At 47.3% G+C, this 27329-nt stretch overlaps 1 protein-coding gene across 3 annotated transcripts in view; it reads right to left on the bottom strand.

The window, feature by feature from the left end:
- Positions 1 to 27329, bottom strand: part of SLC7A7 (solute carrier family 7 member 7) — a 35927-nt gene that overhangs the window by 3010 nt on the left and 5588 nt on the right. Inside the window, exons 1-5 of one of the 3 annotated variants that reach the window (XM_082840984.1) lie at positions 26712 to 26783; positions 25100 to 25645; positions 2774 to 2899; positions 1805 to 1949; positions 69 to 192 (exon numbers count right to left, since the gene is read on the bottom strand). In XM_082840984.1, the coding sequence (XP_082697110.1) occupies positions 69 to 192; positions 1805 to 1949; positions 2774 to 2899; positions 25100 to 25598 (894 nt within the window). In that variant the 5' untranslated portion in view covers positions 25599 to 25645; positions 26712 to 26783. Of the gene's footprint in view, positions 1 to 68; positions 193 to 1804; positions 1950 to 2773; positions 2900 to 25099; positions 25646 to 26039; positions 26130 to 26711; positions 26784 to 27329 lie in introns of those variants that run through there. The other 2 variants (XM_082840986.1, XM_082840985.1) reach the window with 2 other exon arrangements.

The following is a 27329-nucleotide window of genomic DNA, read 5'->3' as shown; positions in this document are numbered from 1 at the left end:
TGAAGAGCAGCACGATACCCAAAGCCCACAAACACACCCTCACCCTTCTGCTAGTGAAAATCCTTTACCACAGCAACAGCATCGCTGGCCAGGATCTCTCTCATGTCGAGCACGGTGTAATAGGCCACATTGGTTAAGATGTAGATGATGGTGACAATGGGCATGGAAATGCCAATGGAGAGGGGCAGATTCCTACAGCCAAACAGAAAAGTGGATATATTAGCCCCACAGTCTCCTCCCCACTGTCCTTTCATTCTCAGACTCCGCCCCACTAATCCGGGGATGGGGCCTCCCGTGGCAATTCCCCAGGGCTTTTGCCTTTGAAGTTGCCTAGGATAGGATAGGATAGTGGCTTAAGCTCTGAACTCAAGAACTAAAGAGCATCAGGGAAAGGAACATCACATTCGGAGAAAGGCCTACACAAAAAAAGGAAAAAGGATTAACAGATGACTGTGTCACAGCATGATAATAGCACAGGAAAGTTTTGTTTGTTTTACTCTAGAGGTCTCTTAGTATCAGGATTCCTCCTCTAAGACTGTCAACACTGAAAAATTTGTATTAAGGTTAACTATGAAAGAAGAAATTATAGAGGGGAACTGCAGTCTAGCCTCGCCAGAGAATAATACAGGTCCTCAGTAGAAAGAACAATGTGTATCTGAGCAAGCAATCTGGGAAACATGTGCACCCCGCCCCCTTACTCAGTTTGAGAGCTTTGAGTGCCGTCCTAACCAGAGGCCAAGAGAAAGACTTCTCAAGGTCCCTCTGGCCCAATAAAGCCATGATCTTTATAAACGTTCTTCACAGTGAGAGGGGGGCAAATACTCAAAGTCATTCAGTTTCTGTCCTGTAGGTGGAAGCACCGCCCAGGCCTCGATCTGCTAGCATCTGCTCCCAGGGTTGCAGCACTAGATGTGTATCAGGAATACTGTTTCTCAAAGCCAAAAGGTGTTTATTATTATTATTTTGACTTAGAAATTTATAGAAACCTCACTCCCTGGGAGTGAGCAAATCTTAGGTCCTAGAATCATTGAATTTCAGAGCCAGGAAAAGCTCTAGAGATCATATAATTCAACCCCCTCAGTTACAGACAAGGAGCAGGCAGAGATGGCAGGGGATTCCCTCAAGGTCATCCAACAAATCAGTGGAAAGACAGGTCCAGGCGCTTTGACTCCCTGCCCAGAGTTCTTTTTACTCTGCTTGACTACAGGGCAATTCAGAGTAAAAATGGTGTCCTGAAACAAACAATACCACAATTCAAAGTCAGTATGAATTTGAGAAACAAGGAAGGGATCAGAAGAGAAAGGAAGGGGCTTCCCTGGTGGCGCAGTGGTTGAGAGTCTGCCTGCCGATGCGGGGGATGCGGGTTCGTGCCCCGGTCCGGGAGGATCCCACATGCCGCGGAGCGCCTGGGCCCGTGAGCCATGGCTGCTGAGCCTGCGCATCCGGAGCCTGTGCTCCGCAAACGGGAGAGGCCACAACAGTGAGAGGCCCGCGTAGCGCGCAAAAAAAAAAAAAAAAAAGTATACACAAGCACATGGTACAACTTGCTTTGATTAATGCAGAAATGCATGAACAAATGAGAAAAGGCCTGTGAAGAAAAAAATTTTTTTAACACATGAGAAAGTTCACCTCTTAGCTCTGCTGCTGTGATCATGGACAAGTTACTTCCCTGGGCCTCCGGCCTGCAGTCTATTAAAATGACACTGATAAAATCAACTAGTTGTGGTATGCTGTCTGGCACACAGTAGGAGCTCAATAAATGATGGCTATCATTGCCATGGAAAGTTGATGGTGAGGTACCTACCTCTCAGGATTCTTGATCTCTTCAGTGACATAATTGAGGGTATCCCAGCCCGAGTAGGAGAACAGAGCCGAGTACAGTGCCAGAGCAATGTTGCCCGCTGAAAATGATGAACCCTCAAAGGAATTTTCAAAGTGAGTTGAAGCTCCTGGAACCCAGAGAATATGGAAAGGCATAAGGATTAGTGGCCTACACCCCAACTACAAGGTGATCCGGTAAAGGAGAGGAAGAATGTGACGATAACAGAATGTGTGGCTTACAACACCTTGGCAGCAAGGGTACCAGTGAAAGAATGGGGAGCAGAAGAGAGACATCTACAGTAGTGGGCCAGAGTGCAGGGAGCAGCACAGGGGTCTTGACAGGAAGGACCCCGGTGGCTCTCTAGAGTAAGGATCCACGACAGAGCAGAGGGCTGGAGAACAGGGGTGATGCAGTTCTGTCTGCCCCCTTCCTAACCCAGACAGCTGATACGGAGTGGAGGAAGGGCAGGGCTCAGTATGCCCAGTCAACAGAGTAGTTGCAGGGTAGGTGTTCACACCCTTGTCCGCTCCCAAGGGGAGAACAGTCAGAGCTACAGCATTGGGCTCGACAATCTGCAAAAGCTGGCTCCCGGGATGGCTCCTTTTTGCCCAGATCAACCTCCTCTGGGAGGCAGCATGCAGAGAAATGACAGGACAGGCTTTGGGCTCAGTCTGCCTGGGTACAGATTTCAGCTCCACTACTTAAGCTAGGGACTTCAGGGACTTCCCTGGCGGTCCAGTGGTTAGGACTCCGTGCTTGCATGGCAGGGGGCACGGGTTCAACCCCGGTGGGGGAACTAAGATCCTGCAAGCCTTGGGGCATGGCCAAAAAAATAAAATGGGGATAATAATAGTACCCATTAAATGAAATCATGCACAGAGGTCACTTAGAGGGGTATGGCGTATGGAAAATGCTTAACAGACATTAGTTGCTGTCACTCTTATTTCTTACCCTGGCCAAGTCTAACAGTGCCTGCGATGATGACGGCGATCAGCGCCAATACTTTTGCGTAGGTGAAAACATCTTGTACCAGGGTTCCCCACTTGACATAGGCACAGTTAATGAAGGTTAAGAGACCTGAAAGAAAAATAATACTGATTGGTGACTGGCCCCACCGTCCAGAGGGCCTTAGACCCCCAAGCAGTTTTTCTGGTACCAGTCACCAAAATAGAGCCTTTGGCCAAAGACGGAACTGTCTGGGCTCTGACCTGCTCTTCATTGGAAACCTCTGCCCAGAATGCCCTCACCATTATCATTCAAAGGCTCTTGCTGAGCACCTGTGTACACAGCAACACACACACACGCACGCACGCACGCACGCACGCACGCACGCACGCACGCACGCCCTCAGCACTTATACAAGAGACACAAAACAAAGCGACTGGATTTGCTTACGCACAAAAGTGCTCACAGCAATAGGAGGCAACTGGTAGCGGAACAGGATTAGTGATGCGTTCCAGCTGTTGGCTCTGAAAAGTCATGGTCTCTCACCCTCTCCAGCCCTGTATCCCCTTATATGGGCTCCAGGACCCAACACTCTGATGCTGTGGGATTACTGTTAACCTTGATGAGTCCTCTTGTGACTTATCCAACGTCTGGGCTAGCAGGTCAGGATGTGTGGCCAGGATTAGGCTGGAGGCCAGACTTCCTGCTACTGCCGGCCAGCTCAGCTGCTTGTTTTCATGCTTGGAAAGACTCTTGGAACTGAGGTTCCTACAGAAGGGGGATGGGGCATTTTTCCTGACTGGACAATGCAAAAGTCAGAGCCACAAACATTCCTCAAGTCCTTCTATCCTGGGGTAGAGGCAATCCCTTTACTTGGATGAGCTTCAGCAAAATTCATGGATTGCCCTTAGAGGCAGGGTTCTTAACCTAGGGCTTCCACAGGCCTGAAATTCTTTGTAAAGTGTTATGTACATATGTCCAAAGAATATGCATTGTTCTAAGAAAAGGGTCGATAACTTTCACCAGAATCTCAGAGAAATCTACTACCCCACCCCCCAAAAAAAGCTATAATCTGCTGCTTCAGAAGAAGAAATTCAAGAGGGGAAGAAAATCAAAAGAAACAAGTCTGAAATTCAGCAGAACGTTCCTCAATCCCCCACCAACCTCTTAAACAAGCAGGCAGCCACATACCCCGCACCTTCCCCGCTGTGGCAAAGTGGATCGTTTCACTGCTCCCTCCTTCCCAGCTCAGCAACTGGAGCACTAGAAGGAGGGCTTAACAGCCGTTCTCCCAAGGGCTGCGAAGACAAGATCAGAGCCAGCCTGCCTTACCAGAGGAGAAAGTGCTGGGCTTGCCTGCTTCAGGCCACCAGCTCAGTCCCAAGCACTCCCTGTCTCAGTTCTGGCAGTGGTGTGGCCCTCAGTGTCCCCAGCCCTTCTGTTTTGTTGTGTCCTGGTCTCATCACACTCTGGCCCAGAGGCTACTTCATCCTGAGAGGCAGGAAAGAGCAGCCCCTCAGAACAGCTGTCTCACCTTCTGTCTCCCCCTCCCTTACTGCCCAAGTTCTTTTCCGCTCTTGCAGAAAGGGGGCATTCCTGTCCCAAACAAACACTTGCCTTTCTGCCTAATAAACAAGCCAACAAACCACCAAACCTTATCACAGGGCTGGGCAAAAATGCACCCACAACTCCAGGCCAACGTAGTGTTAATAAAGACACAAGCATGTAGTCTCCACAAGCATCCCATAAAACGGGCAAATCTTTCAGATCTGCTGATCCTCCTCAGCCGGTCACCCCTCCTTTACTCCCCACTGGACTTCTGCCTCCTGCCTCTTCTCTCCATCCTGTAACCTCCACCCCTCACCCTCGGGCTCTGCTGCTGGCTTACTAATATAACTCAAGCCAGGTTGGATTAGAAGCATCTGGGACAACTGGAGTTACCATATTCACAAGGGAATGGGGTCCCCTAATTAAAATTCATGGGTGGACTTCCCTGGTGGCACAGTGGTTAAGAATCCGCCTGCCAATGCAGGGGACACAGGTTCGAGCCCTGGTCCGGGAAGATCCCACATGCCGCGGAGCAACTAAGCCCGTGTGCCACAACTACTGAACCTGAGCTCTAAAGCCCATGAGCCATAAATGCTGAGCCCGTGTGCCACAACTACTGAAGCCCGCGCGCCTAGAGCCCATGCTCTGCAACAAGAGAAGCCACCGAAATGAGAAGACTGCGCACAGCAACGAAGGCCCAATGCAGCCAAAAATAAATAAATTTAAAAAAAAATTCATGAGTAGCCCTCAGGGTCACCAGGGTGACAACACTAAACTGGGATAGGCTTGAGAATTAAGAGACTGGTTCTGGTTCAGAGTCAGTCTGTAACCACATGCCACATGCTTCTGTTCTCAGCTCTGTCCAAGGAAGAGCCAACTCCTTATCCTTTACTACAACAAATTCTGAAAAGAAAATACATGGATTGTTTACATTTTAATCCTTACAGCTTCTCTAGTCTACTTCTATATCCATCCATCTGTATCCTTCCTCTTACCCACCAGTGTTTCCTCCTCCCCCACTCCTGAGGCTTTGTTCTCAGCCACTGACCCACCATCTTGCCCGGATCTGCTCTCTGTATTGAGCACAGGAGGTTCGGTTTGAACGAAGAAGGGAATCCTCTGGAAAGAGCGCTGGCCCTCATCTTCCCCAGCGCTCAGCTTCCTCCAGGGCCTCTTGGCCGTGGCAGCAGGAAATGGGAATGGCAGGCAGCAGTGCTGACTGGGCTCTCTGTCCCCACCCCCAGCGGATACAGCTGACCGGTGGCCCCAGAGCCCAGCCAAGTACACTGTTCTTGAAGTGGAGCCTGACCTCCTGCTTCAGAGGCAGGGAAGGGGGTGGGGGTAGGACATGGGGTTAGAATAATATGGAGGCAACTGCAAGTTAACCTCAAGGACAGAGATGCCCTACCCTCCACCTCTAGGTGCAATTCAATCTCTACCCAACACTGGGCCAAGACCACAGAAAGATGGGCTGAAAATCACCTCAGACCCTTGACTCAGGTGCACCTCCATTCCTGCTTTGACCCCTGCTTTGAAGGAACAAGCAGCTGAGAAGAAGTCACTCCTATAATCATCTAAAGAGATGCTCCTGAATGGTCATGACACCCAGCCTCCATGAGCCCCTGGAGGAGGAGGCTAGTTCCAGCACTGAGGCCCAGCATCAGCTCTAGAACTAAAAGCAAGGAGAGCAGATGCCTGGCTTGATCCAGAAGTGAACAAAGCTTGCAGGCCCATTCAGGATCAGACGCCCAGATTTAGTTCAGATGCTCAAACTAAACAGTCCCTGAAAAAGAACATTCAGCCTGCAATTCTCCCAGCACCATTAGTTTTAAATACATACAACATAACACACAACTTGGGCTGCTATTTAAGCCATTTTCTCCTTCAAATTCCCAGGGACTGTAAAAACCTCAGCAATTTATTAGGCCACTCATGCCGTCTGTAAAGAGACCAATAGCTCTTCCTCCCACCCAGCCAAAAACTTCTCCCTCGCAACTTCTAGCTAATTGTCCTGGACCTCTCCTCTGGAGCCACAAAGCATCAAGCTGAAGCCTCTCGCACATCACGATAAGCCCTTCTTGTCATTAAAGACTGACATCCCGTTCCCCTTGAGTCTTCCCTCTTCAGTCCAAAGACCTATGTTCTTCAACATCTTGTGTGATAAATATGGTTTCCCACTCACCGGCCCAGTTCACTCCTCTGTATTAATTGCACTTTGTCAGTGTCTCCCTGGAAACTGAGACCCACACAGAAAACTCCAGCTACTGTTGCAGGCTATGGAGTCTCAGTTTGAACTCGTCAACTGTAACTCCTTTTTTGCTCCCAAACTGATCAGCTTTTCCCTCTCCCTGTGTTTGGGCCTATTAAAAGTGATTTTTTTTTTAATCCCAAATATGGGGCTTTACACTTGTTCCTAGTAACTTTCCTCTCTGAATTTTTAGGCATCATTTCCATTTATCAGAAATGGAGCTCCCCCTTCATTTTAATCAGTTAGTTCAAATGCCTTCAATTTTGTGAAATCTGCAAATCTGATTAGCAAACTTTCTGGATCTTCACTGAAGTCACTTATAAAAATGTTGACTAGGATAGGCAGAGCCCTGTAGTCTATCACTATAGACCTTCCTCTCTGCTGTCATTATTCCACAACGTCAACCAGGAATCCACCAAACTATTTTTTTTTATCTAGTCCACCTTTTTCTACCTTGTCAACAAGAATATCACAAGAGTTTGCCAAGAACCTCTCTGAAATCTGTATACACATGTCTCTGCTCTAGAAATCTAATGATGCTATCAAATAATGATTCAAATGAAATTAGTACATATATATGCTAGAATGTTCATAGCTATACCATTGTCATAGTCAAAAATTTAAACAACCCAAATGCCAATCAACGATAGAATGGCTAAATGAATACAATGGAATACTAAACAGCAAATGAGAAAGAACCAGCTACAGCTACAGACAAAATTATGGATGAATGTCACAAATGTATTAAGTGAACAAGCCAAACACAAGAGAGTACATACCCTTTATATCCAGTTACATCAAAACAGGCTAAATTAATCTATGCTACTAGAAGTCAGAACAGTGATTTCCCTTAGCGTGTGCATGGGGGGCACAGGGGAGTGACTGGGAGAAACACACGAGAGGTTCAGGGGGCTGCCTTTTTGATGTGGATGCTGGTTACACATGTGTGCTCAGTTTGAAAATTCATCAAGCTGTACACTTATGACATGTGTACAGTTCCTTTTGTATATTACACTTGAATAAAAAATTAAAATTGAACAAAAAATGAGGTTAGCTTGTTTTTAGCAAATCTATACAGGTTACTAGAGATCCTCCTTTCTTCCCTTCACACTTTGCTAACCAGGTTTAACAGATGAGCCTAGAATTTGGGGAGGAATCAACCTCAGATTACCAGTGCAGCATGCTCAGAATCCACCTCCTTCTCTTTTTTAAAAAAAATTTATTTACTTTATTGATTTTTGGCTGCATTGGATCTTCCTTGCTGTGTGTGGGCTTTCTCTAGTTGCGGCAAGCGGGGGCCATTCTTCGTTGCGGTGTGCGAGCTTCTCATTGCGGTGGCTTCTCTTGTTGTGGAGCACGGGCTCTAGGCACATGGGCTTCAGTAGTTGTGGCACTCGGGCTCAGTAGTTGTGGCTCACGGGCTCTAGAGCGCAGGCTCAGTAGTTGTGGCACACGGGCTTAGTAGCTCTGCAGCATGTGAGATCTTCCCGGACCAGGGCTCGAACTCGTGACCCCTGCATTAGCAGGCGGATTCTTAACCACTGCGCCACCAGGGAAGTCCCTCCTTCTCTTTCTTGGAAAGCCAGGTTATCACTTGTGGTAGGCACAGTGGCCCTGAGAAACAGAAGAGTCAGTGTGAAAGCCTTTTTTTTTTTTTTGCTCCGGACGCGCAGGCTCAGCGGCCATGGCTCACGGGCCCAGCCACTCCACATCATGTGGGATCTTCCCGGACCAGGGCACGAACCCGTGTCCCCTGCATCAGCAGGCGGACTCTCAACCACTGTGCCACCAGGGAAGCCCATGTGAAAGACTTTTGATGTGAGAAAGACTTGACTAGCTACTGCTGGCTTTGAAGATGGAAGGGGGCTATGAGCCCCTAGAAGCTAGAAAAGGCAAGAAAATGGATTCTCCCCTAGAGCCTCCAGAAAGGGACATGGCAATGCTGACACCTTGATGTTAGCCCGGTGAGACCCTTTTCAGACTTCTGACCTACAGAACTGTGAAATAATAAATTTGTGTTGTTTTAAACCACTAAATTGGTTGTAATTTGCTACAGCAGCAATAGGAAACTAATAGGTCAGTCAACAGTTTCCTTTTTACACCCTTCCTGTTCTCCAAGGTCCTGGAGATGCCTAGTAGTCATTCTGTCATCTCAACTAATTATAAATTCTTTCCATTTGTTTGCAAGTGGATAGTTAAAAACATTTAAAGCAATGACACGCTTTATTACTATCTCCTCAACTCTCTTGGTCTTGTTTTTTGTTGGCCTAGATCTATCGGCCTGTTGGGTTTTTATTGAACCATTTCTTAGGTGAGCAATCCTTCTGCAGGTCAAGTTAGAGGAAAAGAGGGACTGTGGCCTCTCCTTTCCACCATCTAGTTATCGTAGATCTAACTGCCCCCAGAGCATCCAGCCTTGCCCCTGCTGTTCTCACTCTAAACATTGCTCTCGGAAACTTTTGTTGGCCTTAGTAACTTCTTCAGGTCTTAGTTTATGCTGGGCATTAACCTCAGGACACTCTCCTTGCAGGGTCACTCCTTTATTTATTTAGTCTTGATTATGTCACCTCTCATTATCTCTTGCATATCGTTTCTAAAAATCTGAGCTCATCAAAAGCTTTTGCACAGCAAAGGAAACCATAAACAAGACCAAAAGACAACCCTCAGAATGGGAGAAAGTATTTGCAAATGAAGCAACCGACAAAGGATTAATCTCCAAAATTTATAAGCAGCTCATGCAGCTTAATAACAAAAAAACAAACAACCCAATCCAAAAATGGGCAGAAGACCTAAATAGAGATTTCTCCAAAGAAGATATACAGACTGCCAACAAACACATGAAAGAATGCTCAACATCATTAATCATTAAAGAAATGCAAATCAAAACTACAATGAGATATCATCTCACACAAGTCAGAATGGCCATCATCAAAAAATCTAGAAACAATAAATGCTGGAGAGGGTGTGGAGAAAAGGGAACCCTCTTGCACTGTTGGTGGGAATGTAAATTGATACAGCCACTGTGGAGAACAGTATGGAGGTTCCTTAAAAAACTACACATAGAACTACCTTATGACCCAGCAATCCCACTACTGGGCATATACCCTGAGAAAACCATAAGTCAAAAAGAGTCATGTACCAAAAAGTTCATTGCAGCTCTATTTACAATAGCCCGGAGACGGAAACAACCTAAGTGTCCATCATCGGATGAATGGATAAAGAAGATGTGGCACATATATACAATGGAATACTACTCAGCCATAAAAAGAAACGAAATAGAGCTATTTGTAATGAGGTGGATAGACCTAGAGTCTGTCATACAGAGTGAAGTAAGTCAGAAAGAGAGAGACAAATACCGTATGCTAACACATATATATGGAATTTAAGAAAAAAAAAATGTCATGAAGAACCTAGGGGTGAAACAGGAATAAAGACACAGACCTACTAGAGAATGGACTTGAGGATATGGGGAGGGGGAAGGGTAAACTGTGACAAAGCGAGAGAGAGGCATGGACATATATACACTACCAAACATAAGGTAGATAGTTAGTGGGAAGCAGCCGCATAGCACAGGGAGATCAGCTCGGTGCTTTGTGACCACCTGGAGGAGTGGGATAGGGAGGGTGGGAGGGAGATATGCAGGAAGAGATATAGGAACATATGTATATATATAACTGACTCATTTTGTTGTGAAGCTGAAACTAACATTCCATTGTAAAGCAATTATACTCCAATAAAGATGTTAAAATGAAAAAAAAAAATCAATGTGTTCGGGGCTTCCCTCATGGTGCAGTAGTTAAGAATCTGCCTGCCAATGCAGGGGACACGGGTTCGAGCCCTGGTCTGGGAAGATCTCACATGCCATGGAGCAACTAAGCCCGTGTGCCACAACTACTGAAGCCCGCGTGCTTAGAGCCCCTGCTCCGCAGCAAGAAAAGCCACCACAAAGAGAAGCCCGCACACTGCAAAGAAGAGTAGCCCCTGCTCACTGCAACTAGAGAAAGCCCGTAGCAATGAAGACCCAACACAGCCAAAAATTAAAAAATAAATAAATAAATTTTAAAAAATCAATTAGTTTAAAAAAAAATCAATGTGTTCAATCACACCACTTTCTTCAGATAATTCTCCTATTCTTCCTAAATAAGATAATTTATTGTATCAGAATTTCATCTTGAAGGGACTTCCCTGGTGGTCCAGTGGGTAAGACTCCGCACTTCCAATGCCGGGGGCCCAGGTTCGATCCCTGGTCAGGGAACTAGATCCCGCGTGCAGGCCACAACTAGAAAGTCCGCATGCCGCAACTATGAGCCCGCATGCCACAACTAAGACCTGGTGCAGCCAAAATAAATAAACAAATAATAAAAAAAAAAAAAAAAAGAATTTCATTTTGAAGACACCCCTGGTTTTTTTTCTGTTTTTAAATCCCTGGTTGTAAAATTGTAATTCTTTGCCCTGAACTTTTCTGCAATCTCTTTGCCTAAAATTTAGAGTACATTTTGGAGGAAAACCAGCATTTCTTTTTCTGGGACATAAACTCTGAGAAGGCATAATCACTTCCTCACAAGGATTCCACATTGCCTCTGGTTATGTCAAATAATAATAAATCCTTATCCTTTAGAGATACATATTGAAGCCTTTATGGATTAAATGGTTTGATGTCTTGGATATGATTTAAATAATCTAGTGTGGGTGAGAAGGGGTGGTTGGAGCATAGATGTTGATAATCATTGATGCTGGTGCTTGAACCCTGGGAGTTCACTGTGCAATTTGCTCTACTTTTGTATATGTTTGAAATCTTCCATAATAAACCATTTTTTTTAATGTAGAGAGGTACTGCTTCTAATAGAATGCAACTGATTTTAGCAAAAGATGCTCAGGGAATTGAAGCTTCCATTGCTATCATATTTCCCTTTCGTACAAATTTTATGATTCTTATGAGGAAAGCAAAACACTTATTCTTCTGATCTGAGAGTGTGCAGTAAATGCCCACAGTTACATCATTCCTACTTCTTTTTGCTTTTATCTTCGTGTTCTCTTCACCATGCTTCTTCCCTTAGGATGGGGGTTTATTTCCATGTACTTTACTATGGGAGATCTTCAGGGAAAATCCCTAACTGTTATCTGAGAGCCCTCTGATAGCACTATGTAATAATTCTTCTTCCCAAGGTAAGCAGATGGGATTAACAGAGGCCAGGGCCTTGGTGTCCTTTCTAAGAGATGGGCCACGTATCTGTAATGAGGAAGGAAGAGACTTCTCCTGTTTAGTTGTGAAAAGCAGCCCTCCTGCAGGCAAAAAGCTGGAGGCAGTACTGGGTAGTACTGTCCATTACGTTTGTTGGGAAAGAGAGAAAGGGGAGGTGAAATCCTTTGACAGGTCTCTGTGTCTTGGTCCTGAAGTTTCCCTCTCACTGCAATCAAAAGAATCAAAAAGTAACCTTGCCCAGAGGCAGCAGGCATCCCTTATTATAGCAGATCCTCATACAAGTACATCTCTCTTTGATATACTATATCAATCTCAGCTTTTCTAGCAAATCCATCACTTCTGAACAAGGTATACTTTTTTCTTTTTTTTTTTTTTGGCTGTGTTGGGTCTTCGCTGCTGTGCACGGGCTTTCTTTAGTTGTGGCGAGCGGGGGCTACTCTCTGTTGCGGTGCACGGACTTCTCTTGTTGAGGAGCACGGGCGCTAGGTGCACGGGTTTCAGTAGTTGTGGCTCGTGGGCTCTAGAGCACAGGCTCAGTAGTTGTGGTGCACGGGCTTAGTTGCGCCACGGCATGTGGGATCTTCCCGGACCAGGGCTCAAACCCGTGTCCCCTGCCTTGGCAGGCAGATTCTCAACCACTGCACCACCAGAGAAGCCCAAACAAGGTATACTCTGTCGCTGTCATATTCTAATCAAATAAATTGTTTCCTCCTTGCAGTAACTGTAAAAAGCAAATGTGTTTATTAGCCTCATTGAAATGTTGATGAGTCCAAAAGCATCACTCCCAATCTTCTAGCTTCTCCAAATGCATTACTGAGCAATTTTTCCAACTTTATTCTTCTTTCTCTATAATACCTCATAGCCTCCAAACTACCCAGATGTATACTTTTATCTGTGTATTTTTCCCCTTCCTCTAAAATTTCAGTTTAAACCTTTATTAAGTGCATCTCTCCCAATCCCTATAACATCTGCTCCATCCCTCACCAGAGTGTATCCTCTGGTATCCTAGCACTTACATTCCAGGACTCAGTTCTGTGTTCTCTGTTTTCTTTCACATACACAGACTTCAAGTGACAAAGAGATGAAGATTCCACCTGCCACTCCATTTGCTATCGTGAACTTCAAAGTCACCAGTGACATATCTCATGTGTCTTCTGGCTGGTGACGTCATTCATTCCCCAGCAATCAGCAGAAGTATAGCGGCCTGTGGGCTTAATTGGGGTGAGCAATCTCTGTGTCACATGTTACTCAAGAAAAACCACCCGTCTCTGCATTAGGCTGGTCTATGCATAGTCAGAGTCACACTGCTGGGGAGCAGTCCAGCCCCTTAACTGGTACGCTCAGGCCCGCGAATAACCAGATGTCTCCAGAATACTCTACCAAGGCTGTTCCCTCAGAAGGACCAGATTTAAGCTCTCCAAAAAAGCCTCAGCTCTTCTGCCTAAAGCCAGACATTTCAAGTTTTTCCTTGTTTTCTTTACTGCTTGTTTTGTTTTTTGTTGTTGAATGCTGGTTTAGGATACTCTCTGCATCTTAAAAATCACTTTTTCTTCTTGATTCCTTGATCGATTATTTCTTCCACCCTTCCTAGGTGCCGCTGTATCTCTCAGATAGCAGCTGGTCCTCAAACACTTTTACCTTTTCAGGCTACATAACCATGTCGCTTACTCAGGCTTCAGGGGGGAAAGCATCCGGCAAGAAGACACACGGAGCATAAGCCCTGTGGGTCACTGGATCAGAGCTTCCCATCCTGCCTTCTGGGGCCTAGCCAGCACTTCAGTTGCTGTGGGTCTGCACCACAGGAGGGAGCAAGCAAGCACTTTGCACCAGGAGGCTCACCGATTAACCGCTCCATCGGCTGCCGCCTCAAAGCCAGCGAGTCCTTGGTAACAGGATCCTTACTGGTTTGCTCTGCTAGGTCCAGTTCAGGTTCTCAGAAATGGGTCCCCAAGGCTGACTGAACATCAGGATCGCCTGAGGATCCCCTGAGGAGTGTGAACCCACAACTCTGGGGCTCCGCCCCTGAAGTTCTGGTTCAGGAGGTCTGAGACGGGGCTCCCCAGCGGAGCCTGATGATTTGCCTGCTCTGGGCTACCTTAGGTCATCACAAAACAAAATCATCACTTAGAGAACCACCTTGATCACAGCAAGCCCAAACCCTCACTTAACTCAGCATTCCTGGTTCCACACTAGCATCACTCTACAAGCTTTAACAAAGTTCAGTGCTCGGGCCCCACCCAGGACAATGAAGTCAAGCTCTGGGGTAGAGCCAGGCATCGGCATGTTTTTAAAGTTCCCTGGGTGATTCTAAAGCATGGTGACAATTGAGAACCTTTCTTCCCAAGGCCCCCAACAGTTCTCCTCAGCAGGAACCTTCTGCTTCCTCAAGTCTTGTTCTCCAAGCTAATTTCCATTCTTCTGCCCAGTGGTTCAGAGTTATTTGGCTGGGGGAAAAGAGAGGGAGAGGAAGGGGCCAGGAGTATTTTTTTTTTTTTAATATTTATTTATTTATTTATTTATCTGGTTGTGCCGGGTCTTAGCTGCAGCAGGTGGGCTCCTTAGTTGCAGCATGCATGTGGGATCTAGTTCCCTGGCCAGAGATTGAACCCTAACCCCTGCATTAGGAGCACAGAGTCTTATCCACTGCACCACGAGGGAAGTCCCAAGCGTTTTTTTTAAACCCGCTAGGTGACTCCAACGGTCAGCCGAGGTTGGGACCCACTGTCCCTAGCTCCTTCCCCAGCTTCCTCTAGGCTGTTCCCTTAGCCTCTTCTGAGGCAGAGAGAAAGAGAATAGAAAAAGGAAGAGACCAAAGGTGAACCCCTGAAAAGCTTTGGGGATCAGGCCAGCACAGAGCTCCACCTCCCTCCCTGCTGGTGAAGAGTTCGTTCCGAAGTTCACGTTGACCCCATACCAGAAAGACCTCAGCGCTCTGACTCTAGTCCCCTTGCTGCTGTGAATGTGGAACATGAAATGTAAGCTTCCTGGGCTTCCCTGGTGGCGCAGTGGTTAAGAATCCGCCTGCCAATGCAGGGGACACGGGTTCGAGCTCTGGTCAGGGAAGATCCCACATGCCGCCGAGCAACTAAGCCCGCGAGCCACGACTACTGAGCTCGCGAGCCACAACTACTGAGCTCACGTGCCACAACTACTGAAGCCCGCACACCGCAACTACTGAAGCCTGTACGCCGCAACTACTGAAGCCTGTGAGCCTAGAGCCCGAGCTCTGCCACAGGAGAAGCTACCGCAATGAGAAGCCCGCGCACCGCACCGAAGACCCAACGCAGCCAAAAATAAACAATAAATAAAATAAATTTATTATAAAAAAAAAGAAATGTAAGCTTCCTCACTCCCAGCTTAAAATGGATAATCCCTCTGGAAGAGGCAACTAGCTTCCAAGTAGAAAGTTCAAAGGGCAAAAGGCAGTTGGGGGCCCAGCATCTGGCTGTTCCACCTCATTAGCCACAAGGACACGGAGTCTTCCAGTACCAGGAAAAGCTGCCCGAGGACAGTGGCCAAAGCTCTCAGAGATCTGAAGTCCTACAGCGTCCACGAGTGGCTCGAGCAGCCGCCCTCCCCTCTGCCCGGGCCCCACAGTGGCCCTCAGCCCCCAACACCCTGAGAGCCAAGAGATGCAATGCCTTTCTCGGCCAAGCTGAATCTGGAGCTGTACCTTCTGTTCACTCCTCCAGCCGACATTCACTGAAAACCACCTACTACACGCAGATCACGAGGGTCAAGCGTCAGGGATGCCGAGACCGCCTGACCCCTAAAGAGTAGTCTGTTCACAGGCGGCCCCGCATGTGTGCTGCTGGCCGACGGGTACAGCAGGCAGACCGAATACACAGGAGATAAAACATCCCATTAACAAAAGGCAGAAATCTAGACCAAAAAAACTGGGTCACAGGGTCGCTGACATTCTTACATACATCATCCAAGTTAATCTGACAGAGTAGGTTTATTATCTTCATCTTACAATTGAGAAAACCGAGGCCACTCAGCCAGTGGCCAGCTCAAAAGCTTGTACGCATTCCACTACACTATATGCCCCCCGTTTGCATGCAAGGATGTGGGCCGGGGAGTGGGTCTATCTCCCCCTGGGGTAACAGGACTTCCTGGCTGCAGAGAACTGGAGCAATCCTCAAAGAGCTCTGAGAAGCCAGAGTAATCAGCTTCAGGAGGGGCTGAATGCACACCCCTCTGGCTGGGAAAAGTAACCATTTATAGAGCCCTGAACGAGACAGCAAGGTTCCTTCAGAACTCAGAATTCATCCATTCATCCATTCATTCTTCCATGCATCCATCCATGCAATAAGCATGTATTGAGCTTGAACCCACTGTGTTCCAGACCCTGTGCAGAATCTTTGATTAAGACCCAGTCCCCAGCCTTCCCAGAAAAGTAAACTTGGGCGAATACAAGAATCAGGTGTTATGAAAGTCACTGAGAGGCAACCCATCCAGTCTGGGGGAGTGAAGTGGGTGCAGGTGGGCACCAGGACCACTGTTACCTGCACTGAGTGTACAGAGGCTGATGCTGGGGTGGGGGGAAGGGAGGTGGAGTTCCTGGTAGAGAGGGCAGCATGTGATTACCCTGACCATGCAATGAGTGAAGTCACCCATGCATACAAAAAACTTACCTAAGCAATAATCCGTAAATGATTTCAGGGTCTATTAGCAATACTAGCTTATCTAGGGCTGTAGTTAGTTTATCAGCAGTTCTAAAGGAGGACTATACCTGTAAAGGAAACATAAGCCACCCGGACAGAAGTAGAAATCATATATGCTCTCCCGAAATTTGTCACTGATGAATAGGAAAGGGTGAAAGTATGGTAGAAATATAGATCACGCCTCTGTGAGGTAGAGTCCTATTCTACAGATGAGGAAACTGAGACTAATGAAGTTAACCTGCCTGATGCCGTGCTCCTCACCACCATGCACCGTTGCCTTTCAAAGGGATGAGGATGCGCCCTGGACTGTTCAAGGGACAGAAATGCTGACTCCAGGATCCCAAGCATTCCAACCGTGGGGAAGACTTCATTGTAGGGTATGAATATTTCATCCAAGTTTTCCAGAAACGCACCCCCAAACAAAACTAAGGTGGTCTTAAGTCTTTCCCATAAACTCCCCCCTCAGCTTTGGTCCCTTCCACTAACAACCGCCTTCCTTGCCTCCAGGGTCCATCTTCTAGAAAGCACATCTATATTCCCTTCCCTGCCCTTTCTCCACAATGCAGTCTGACATCTGCTCCACTACTCCAGTGAAAAGCCTGCCAAAGTTCCCCTTGACCTCCTTCTTGTCGATTCCAACGATGTTCCATTCCATATTTTATTTAACAGTTCTTCCGGGAAAGGCTACTTTTGAGTGTAAACCCACCTCCCTTGGGTGCACTGCCTTTCCTCAGAACACTTTACATATCTGTCCCTCCCATCAGCTGTGAGCTATGTGAGGGTAGAGATTGGGTAACAGTTATCCTTGTATCCCCAGGGCCTAACCCAGAACTAGGCAGAGTTGATATTCAATAAACCATGCTGGATAAATAAAATCTCTCTGAAATCTGACTCCGCCCTCACTGCCCTGAAATTTCCCTCTCCAAAGTCACCAGTGATCTTCGTGTTGATAAATCCAAACAACTCCACTCAGTCCTATCTAGCTTGACCTCTTAGCAGACTGGACACTGTTGGCCAAACTGCTCTCTTCCACTCACCCTCTCCACGTTTCCCTATTTCTCTGGATGCTGCTTCTCCCCCTTTTTTGCAGAATACCTCTCCCTCAATGTTGGTACTCTAAGGATTCTTATAATTCTAAGAATTCCAAGAATGCTATCCAAAGCCCTTTTCTCTTCCCTTTCTATATCCTGTCCCAGGATCATCTCATCTGCTACTGTGATTTCAACTACTATACACTGATGATTCCCAAAAGTATATCACCAGCCCAACTGTCATGATTCCAGATACACAGGAATATGTAACCACCTACTCAACATCACCAGGCACAAACTGATCCCATCAATTTCTTGCAAACCTACTACTGCTCCTCCAGTGTTCTCCCTATAAGTAAATGGCATCACCATTCACCCAGTTGCCCAAGCCAGATGCCAAAGCTCAGTATCTTATCATCATTGACAATCTCTACCCATATCTAACTGGTGTCCAAGTCTTTTTTTTTTTTTTTTTTTTTGCCGTACACGGGCCTCTCCCGTTGCGGAGCACAGGCTCCGGACGCGCAGGCTCATGCGGCCATGGCTCACGGGTCCAGCCGCTCCACGGCATGTGGGATCTTCCCAGACCGGGGCACGAACCCGTGTCCCCTGCATCGGCAGGTGGACTCTCAACCACTGCGCCACCAGGGAAGCCCGGTGTCCAAGTTTTAACCAGTACCTTCATCCCCAAAACATGACTGTAGTCCAAGCCACCAGCATGTCTCACCAGGATCATGGCACAGCTTCCTAACTGGTCCCACTGCTTTTCGTCCTGCAAAGTCAGAATAATCTTCCTAAAAATCACAAATATCACTCCCCTACTTTGAAAGCCCAAAAAGGTTTTTCATTGCCTTAGAGGAAGCCCACCAAACTCCTTAATATAGCATGTGTTGTAGGTTATATTTTCCAAAGATATCTCGACAGTATCTCCCATCCCACATGCTTTTCATACAATGTGACTTTAACACTCTGCCCATCAAGAGGTAGGGTCTGTGCCTCTTAAAACTGGCTGGTCTTCTGTGAATGTTTCTACCTATATAGTGCTGCAGGAGTGATACCATGTGACTTCAGAGGCTAGGTCATAAGAGGCAATGCAGCTTCCACTTTGCTTGCTCGGATACTCATTCTTGAAGCCTTCAGCCACCGAGTAAACAGTCTGATTGTGCTGAGGCTGCCATTATGTGAGAAAGCTCAATGTAGTCCATATAGAGAGACCACATGGAAAAGCCCTGACGTGACTTGAGAAAAAGATGCCCATCTAGTCTGCATCTGCTTCAGCTTCCGCCTGTTTCAGCTCCTGCCACCATCTGTCTACAACCACATAAGACCCTGAGCCAGAACTGCCCCACTTAGCCCTTCCCAAATTCCTAAGCCATAGAAACCACGAAAGAATAAAATGACTGTTTGAAAACACTTAGTTTTGTGTGATTTGTTACACAGCAATAATAACTAGAACAGTTTAGATAAAGCCCTGAACAACCTATCCTGTGACCTCCATCTACCTCTGCAGGCCAACTCTTAACATTTCCTACCTTAAACGCAATACCTGAGCTCCTTTCAGTGTCTCAAAGATGTCCTTTCTTGTCTTCAAGTTTTCACACATTCGTTCTTGCTGCCTGAGATGCTCCTCTTCCCTCTCTACTCGGTTAATTCTTCTTCAATCAGGTGTCAACTTCCTTATGGAGAACTTCCAAACCCCTAGGCTATTCAGGTTTCCTCCTGGGCTCCCTCTGCCTCACAAGTCACAACACTCATCATGATCCATTGTAATCTTGGACTGGGTTGCCCATCCTGTACACACACACACACACACACACACACACACACACACACACACACACACGAGAGCTCCATAACGACAATGACCAGTGCTGGGAAAACAGCAATTCAGGCTTTTGTCGTCTCCTACCTAGATTGGTAAGAAAGGTATCTAACCCATGTCTCTGCCTCCAGACTTGCTCTTAGGTCCCACCCCAGCTGCCCTGCTCCCTCCTTCCAATCCTGCAGTGGCTCCTTATAGGCTTCAGGAGAAAATCTAAACCCTCTAGGAAGGTTTGGCCTCGTGCGCTAACCCCTTGCCTCCCCTTGTCCCCTCACATCCCACAATCCCCCATGCACAGCCCGCGCCCCACACTTCTTCTCACCTTTGTGCCTTTACATTGCCTTTCCCTGTGCCTAGAATTCCTTACGCCTTCTTCATTCAACAGACATTTACTGAGTACCTAGCGGACGCCAGGCACTGTTCTAGGTGCCAGAGGCTCAGCAGTGAGCAAAACAAAGTCCTTACTTTCATGATGTTGATACTCTAGAGGCAAAGATAGATAATAAACAAGCAAAGAATTAATGTCAGGTGGTAAGAAGTCTATAGAGAAAAACAAAACCGGCTGGGAGACTGCAAGTGACCATTTTAGATGGGATAGGTCTCCGGTAAGGCAATATTTGTGCAAAGACTTGAATGGAGTAAAGGAATAAGCTCTGAAGGCATCTGGGGAAAAAGCCTTCCCGGCAGAAAGAACAGTAAGTACAAAGCCCCTGAAGCGGGAGTGTGGCAGGCAAACTGGAAGAAAAGCAAGAAGGGGAGGCCTGGAGCTGCAGCGGAGAGAGTGAGGGTGAGAGGAATGAGATGTGTCAGAGCGTCCGATGGCGTCGGCTCTGTAGGCTGTGGTGAGTGGGTTCCTCACCGCCCCCCCTTGACTCCTCTCCGTCCTTCAGTGTTGGGTACTAAGTGCGGACCTCACCTCCTGAATTAGCCGCACTCAAGCCCCCTCCAGCACTCACCATATACAATGTTTCACTGACTATTTTTGCCCTTCTTCTCCACTAACCATGAGTTCCCTGCAAGAAGGGCTCTACCTTTCAGCCTCATACTTTAGAGAACCCACCGCATTCAGTAAATTTTCCTCAAATAGTCAAAACTTTCTTCCTTTGTTCTGGCTCCATGCCCTGCAAGGAATTCCCTGATTACTAGATGGGTTCCCCAGTGACTATGGTACTAGGAAGGGGGTGTCTTGATAGCGAACACATGCCTTCTGCTCATTAGAAATCATACGTGTGGGACCTCTCTGGCGGTCCAATGGTTAAGACTCCGCACTTCCAGCGCAGCGGGTACGGGATTGATCCCTGGTTAGGGAACTAAGATCCCACATGCAGCATGGCGCGGCCAAAAAATAAAAATAAATAAAAATAATTTTAAAAAAGAAATCACATATGTATGCTCACCATGTCCATTAATAGACTGACATCAACATGTACCTCTTTTTTAGGTAAGTGTGACTCAGTTGGGGGAAAATGATCAACTCTGGGTCATGATGACCCTAGGAAGGCACAGCTCTTGGAAGGGCACATGAGCATCCCAGCGGAAGCCTCAGGTGACCCTCTACCTCATCACTCAGCCCACCTTCCCTATTTCAGAAGGCAAGCCCATCACCCCCCATCTGTCCAAGCCTGAATCCTTAGCATCATCTCTGAGAGCTCCAAAGCCCTCCACACCCAGAAGTCCTAGAAATCCCACCTTATGACTATTTCTTTTCTTTTTTTTTTTGCGGGCCTCTCACTGTTGTGGCCTCTCCCGTTGTGGAGCACAGGCTCCAGAGGCACAGGCCCAGCAGCCATGGCTCACGGGCCCAGCCGCTCCACGGCATGTGGGATCTTCCCAGACTGGGGCACGAACCCGTGTCCCCTGTATCGGCAGGCGGACTCCCAACCACTGCGCCACCAGGGAAGCCCATGACTATTTCTTCATCCATCCCTTCATCTCCCTTCCAAAGGCACAGCCCACAGTGCAGGCCGTCACTACCCTTCAGGTTGCAGCTCCCTAACCTGGTGCCCCTACCTTCTGTCTCTCACTTTTTTCCAAAAACACTCTCCACAAAGCCAGAGTTCTTCTTCAAAGCAAATGTGATTTCATGTCTCCACTGAAAATCAATAGCTTCTGCCTGCTCTCAAGATAAAGTCCAACCTGTTCCGGCACCATATAAACCCCTGCGGAGCTGGCCCTGGGACTACATTTCCAGTCTCTCCCTTCTCATTCCTCTCCTACCCACATTCCAGCCATACCAACTACCTGGAATTCTTGAACCGGTTCTGCGCCTTTTTGTACCCTGCACCTTCACACGCAGTTCCCTCTGTGAGAAGTGTCTGAGGAGACGGCTACGTTTCTATTCAAAATTCAGTTCAGACATCACAGTCCCTGCACTGTCGTCCTAAGCGCTCCTCCCCACAAGAGGAAAGTCGTCTCGCTTGCTCTGAGGGGGCCTCTTTCCCAGCTGCTTGTAAGCCTCTTCCTCTCCCTACTTCTTGGTTTCCTCCTGAAGGGTTACGGTTAGATGAATGCGCTATTACTGCCTAGATCCTATCTGGACAGAATATCTCAGCATCCGACTTGTACTGGTTGCTCATTAAACAAGAGCTGAAGGAAGAAACTCATGAATCGTATGCCCCTAAATTCTTACTTACAATCTCGGTTGCCCTTCTGAACCTTCTTCCAGATCTCTATGTCCCTCTGAAGATTATTAGAGATAGAACAAAGTCCTATAAGCAACCGAGAGAGAGCAATTTTAATCATAATCATTAATACATTACACTTGAGTCATGATTTATGGTTTTCACTGAATCTCATGTCTTGCTGACAGGAGTCTGGAAGTAACAGTCACTACACACAATTATAGAGCCCAGCCTCAAACACAAGTCTGGTATGCTTTTCATTCTATCAGGCTTGTCTCAAATATATGCCATAAATCCAGCACGAAACTCTGTCTTTTATTAACTGGGGAGCTCTCTAGACTAATTGTAACTGTGGCTACTCTGCATGTATTCTTAGGAGGGTGCACATGTGTGTGTATGTGTACTTGGGTGCACAAGAGTTTGAGTACATCTCTATTCCCAAATTAGAAGCAGCAAATTAAAAAGACTGATGAAGGCAGGCCCAATGCCAGAATCAAGGAACAATAGCTATCAGAGTCAACACACATCAAAATCATGAAAGAATAAAACCTGAGGCACTGAAGTCAGGCCAGCTGTCTGAGGCCACTGAGGAAGCAAACATTCATCCCCAGACCAGGGGCCTCAGTCATACAAGCTTTGACATGTGCAGTGGTGACCCTGAGTCACCAGAAAAAAAAAAAACAAAAAAACCTCAAGTCATGAGGGCAAGCAGACATATCACTGGTTTTAAAGAGATTTCAACCAAGATGGCTAAAATAGAATTCTGGTGCTTAAAGGGATGCAGCCCTCTTGGAAATTTTACTTAAGTGGAATAATCCTTACTCTACACAAGATACGTAAGTATATGCCCACGTTTGAGGGGACCCCGAGACCAACAGATCCTAAAATTAGTTTCATCAGAAAGTCAGCCCACCAGCTCATTGGTAAATGATGCCAGAGAAACTACAGGTCGCATTTAAGACCTCAAGGGAAAACCCCCTTCCTGCAACCTAGGGCAGTGCCTTTGTACCTCCCTGACCGTTGCCAGAATGACAAACAGCCCCACACACAGACATGAGTCTGAACCCACACATGGGCACACAAAACACCACAGGAGGAGCCTACAGAGGACAGCCGGCTCTCTGCACAACAGTCAAAAGAGAGGCTGGAGAGGAAGCTGAGAGTAAAATGAGGCAGTGGAGAAACTGAAAGGAAAGAGCACATGAGGCTGATTGAGAGGGTTGATCCAGCAAGCAATTGTACCTGGTGCAAAATGCCTGTCCCCCCCCACAGCTGCCCCTGAAACTGACAGGACCGCTCAGCTTCTCCACAGCCGGGGGTGGGCGGGGTCTCCAAGGTCCCAGGGTCTCTCACGCTGCGAGGGCACTTTTCTAGAACAGAGGCAGCTGAGGGAAGGGGTTGCAGAGGATCAGCCTCTCAGCACCTCCAAAGTGGCTTTGCTGAACGTACAAATTTAAATAATATTTTATTTATGAGATGGAGAAAAAGGCAAGGTAGATTGAAATGACAGTTTTAAGAATCTAGGCCACAAAGAAAGTAAATTGGTGCAGCTACTATGGAAAACAGTATGGAGGTTCCTCAAAAAAACTAAAAACAGAGTTGCCATATCATCCAGCAATCCCACTCCTGGGCAGATATCCGGACAAAACTATAATTCAAAGAGATAACATGAACCCCTATGTTCATAGCAGCACTATTTACAAGAGCCAAGACATGAAAACAACCTAAATGTCCATCGACAGATGAATGGATAAAGAGGACGTGTAACATATATATGGTGGAATATTACTCAGCCATAAAAAAGAACAAAATCATGCGTTTTGCAGCAACATGGATGGACCGAGAGATTATCATACTAAGTGAAGTCAGACAGAGAAAGACAAATACGATATGATATCACTTATATGTGGAATCTAAAATATGACACAGGGACTTCCCTGGTCGTCCAGTGGTAAAGAACCCGCCTTGCAATGCAGGGGATGTGGGTTCGATCCCTGGTCGGGGAACTAAGATCCCACATGCTGCGGGGCAACTAAGCCCATGCACCACAACTACTGAGCTCGCGCACCTCAACTGGAGCCCATGTGTCACGAACTACACAGCCCACACACTCTGGACCCTGAGCACCACAACTACAGAGCTCGCGCACCCTGGAGCCTGCACGCCACAACTAGAGAGAAGCCCACACGCCGCAACGAAGAGCCCACGCACCGCAACAAAAGATCCCGCGTGCCTCAATGAAGATCCCACGTGCTGTAACTAAGACCCAATGCAGCCAAAATTTTTTAAAAATTGAAAATAAATAAATAAATAAAATACGACACAAATGACTTATCTATGAAACAGAAACAGACTCACAGACATAGAGAACAGACTTGTGGTTGCCAAGGGGGAGCGGGGAGGGGAGGGATGGACTGGGAGTTTGGGATTAGCAGACGCAAACTATTACACATACAATGGCTAAACAGCAAGGTCCTACTATATAGCACAGGGAACTATATTCAATATCCTGTGATAAATCATAATGGAAAAGAATATGAAAAAGAATGTATACATAAGTATAACTGAATCACTTTGCTGTACAACAGAAATTAACACAACATTGTAAATCAACTCAACTTCAATGAAATAAATTTTTTAAAAAAAGAATCTAGCCCACAGAAAAACTCATGCAAACGCAATAGGATATTCACTGGAGTGTTATCTGTAAGACTGAAAAACTGGAACCAACTGAAGTGGCCATTACCAGAGGCCTAATTAGCTAAACATACAATACATCCTTAAAATTAACATGGAATAACATGAAGCATTGTTTTAAAGTAGATCTGTAAATCGAAAAGAGCATCACTGATAAATTCTGGGGAAAAAACCAAACTGTAGAATTACATGTGTACTATGATCCCATTTTTGTAAAACAGAACAAAACTACATCCCTTGAAAGAAGAAGAAAAATGTCAGCAAAGGTAGAGACTGCTAATGACGTTTACCATAGGAAGTTGGGAGAAAGGATTTTTTTTTTTTTGGACACTGATGCTGTTTGAATTTTCACACTTAGCGTACATTAATTTAACAACAACAAAAAAGTGTCTGTCAGAGGCATTCCTTTCCATCTCCTTCTTACCGACTAAGCAGACTCACGTGCTGGCCTCTGCCCCACGCTCCACCCCACCCCTCCTGCCCAGCCCCACTTACAGATGCAGGCAGCAGCCAGCAGGCGGCCAGCAGCATAGGGGGCTAAGCAGTTCGGGAAGATGGGCTGCACCATGTAGTTGGCAAAGGTGATGGCAATGATGGCCTGGCTGGTGGGCTCAATGATGAGGAGGGAGGTCCAGAGTCGGATGAAGGCAAGGAGCTCTCCGAAGGCCTCGAGGATGTAGGCGTAGCTGGCCCCAGATTTCTTAATGGTGGTGCCCAATTCCGCATAACAAAGGGCCCCAAAGACGGAGAAGAGGCCCCCAACAGCCCAGATGACCAGGGAGAGGCCAAAGGAGGCACTGTATATGAGCACGCCTTTGGGGGAGACAAAGATGCCCGAGCCAATCATGTTCCCCACAATCAGGCACACGCCGTTCAGCAGCGAGATCTCCTTCTTCAGTTTTACCTGCTCCGACCTGGGGCTGGCTTCATCGGCCAAAGGGGAGGCGTCCCTCTCATGCTGGGAGGCCACTTCATACTTAACGCCGTCGACCATGGTGGAGGAGGAGAAGAAAGCCTTCACCAGCTTTCTGGCATTGCCCTCTAAGGAAGAAAGGTGAAGATATATAGCAGGTTGGCAATTACAGAGAACTCTCCTCCACAGGGGCCAGAGTGGGCAAGCCACCCACGCCCACCATTTCAGAGACCTCTCTCTCACGTCCCACCTCCCATGAACCTCTTCTCCATCTGGCTCACCAACTCGAGTCTTTAAAGGATGGCACTCATTCCCCAGAGAGAAAGCATGTTTCTCATCATTAGACTAGCACTGCCCACTTGATTTACAAGATAGAAAACTAAATCCCGGTTCTATCTGAGCTCACTGGAGACAGGAAGACGAACAATTTGGCAGCTCCCACATGTAACCATAATGATTTGAGCCTGTGCTTTTCAGCCTTACCCAAAAAAAAGTCTGTCTTCCCTCCAATTTCAGTCTCACCTGTCACCTGTGATGAGATGCAACCTTGGGAGCCAACCTTGCAAGCAGCTAGTCTGTGGGTTCTCCTCACAACACTGCCCTTTTCCCCCAAGGACCCTGGCTCTGGCAAAGGCTTCAGAGAGCTCTTGTCGGAAACTCACAACTATCCACCTGTTCAGGGAGTATCCCTTAACAACCCTCAGCTGAACTCTTCAGCCCCAGCAAAGCCCAACCAGCCCAGCCCCACCCAGAAAGAAGACAGGCCTCCTCTTCTCCGTGCTTTTCCTTTCCCAAATACCATTCCCAGCCCCTAGTGTTGTAGGTCTCTGGCCATGAAATCCCTGCATAGTTGCATCACCCAAAAAAAACTATGGATGAGAGATCAGTGGTCCAAATGTGCAGCCCAACCTAGAGATGACTGGAGGCAGCCGATGACCACTCCCCACCCGGCAGGTTGCTGCTGGAGAGACAGCACCAAAGCAGAGGCAAGGAAACAGCTGAAGCGGGGTAGCAAATGCTGGGCATCACGGAGCAGGAGGTGATGAGAGGAGGTCAGGCCAGGCTGGCCAAGCAAGTGGACAGATCCTAGGGCTAGAGGCACTCAGGAAAGGAAGCAATTGGACACAGCAGAGCAGCAAAGGGAGAGTGGGCAAGATGAGCGGGGCTGAGGGAGAGGGTGGGAAGCACACTCACTCCCTGGCCCTGGGTGGAAGCAGGTCCCCGAGGCAGCGGCCACACAGAGACACAGCCTCTGGGAGCTGTGATCTGACCACTCCTGCTCTTCAGCCAGTAGTAAAAGGAAAGGCCGGGCAAATGCTTATGGATTTAAGTCATATCAAGAAGTCAAGAAGGGCGGAGGGACAGAGGGAGGGGGAGAGGGGTGTTAAGCAACTGTCTGGGTCCAAGGTTCACTGGCCCTTCCCGTCTGCAAGGGGCAGGCTAGGAGCTCTTGGCTCAGCACTTTCTGTGATAAGAACGCCCTCTCTCAGAAATCTCCTTTGTCAGCTCTGCTCCAGGACCAGGCGCCCAGAAGAAAGGATTGACGGTCAGCTGGGTGGGTGCAGTTTCTGCAGCCCTGGGGAAGCTGTCCCCAAGCAAAGTAGCTGAGGACAGGGCTGCGGCTGAGAAAGAATGCACAGCCCTCTCTCTCTTTAGGCCCCGGCTTAGCCCCACTTCTCTCTCACCCTGAACAAGAAAGGCAGGAAGGTTGCACATTGTGCCACAGAGGCTTGTTCACATGCAGATTAGAGGAAGTGTAAGTACAGTCCAACTCGTGATCGGGCGTCCTAAGAGAACTCTGCACACTTCCCC

The sequence above is a fragment of the Leucopleurus acutus genome (genome assembly GCF_964270905.1).
Source record: "Leucopleurus acutus genome assembly, chromosome: 1".
In the NCBI taxonomy this organism is placed as follows: Eukaryota; Metazoa; Chordata; class Mammalia; order Artiodactyla; family Delphinidae; genus Leucopleurus; species Leucopleurus acutus.
The sequence above is the reverse complement of the archived record's forward strand: the minus strand, read 5'-3'. Positions and strand labels throughout refer to the sequence as shown.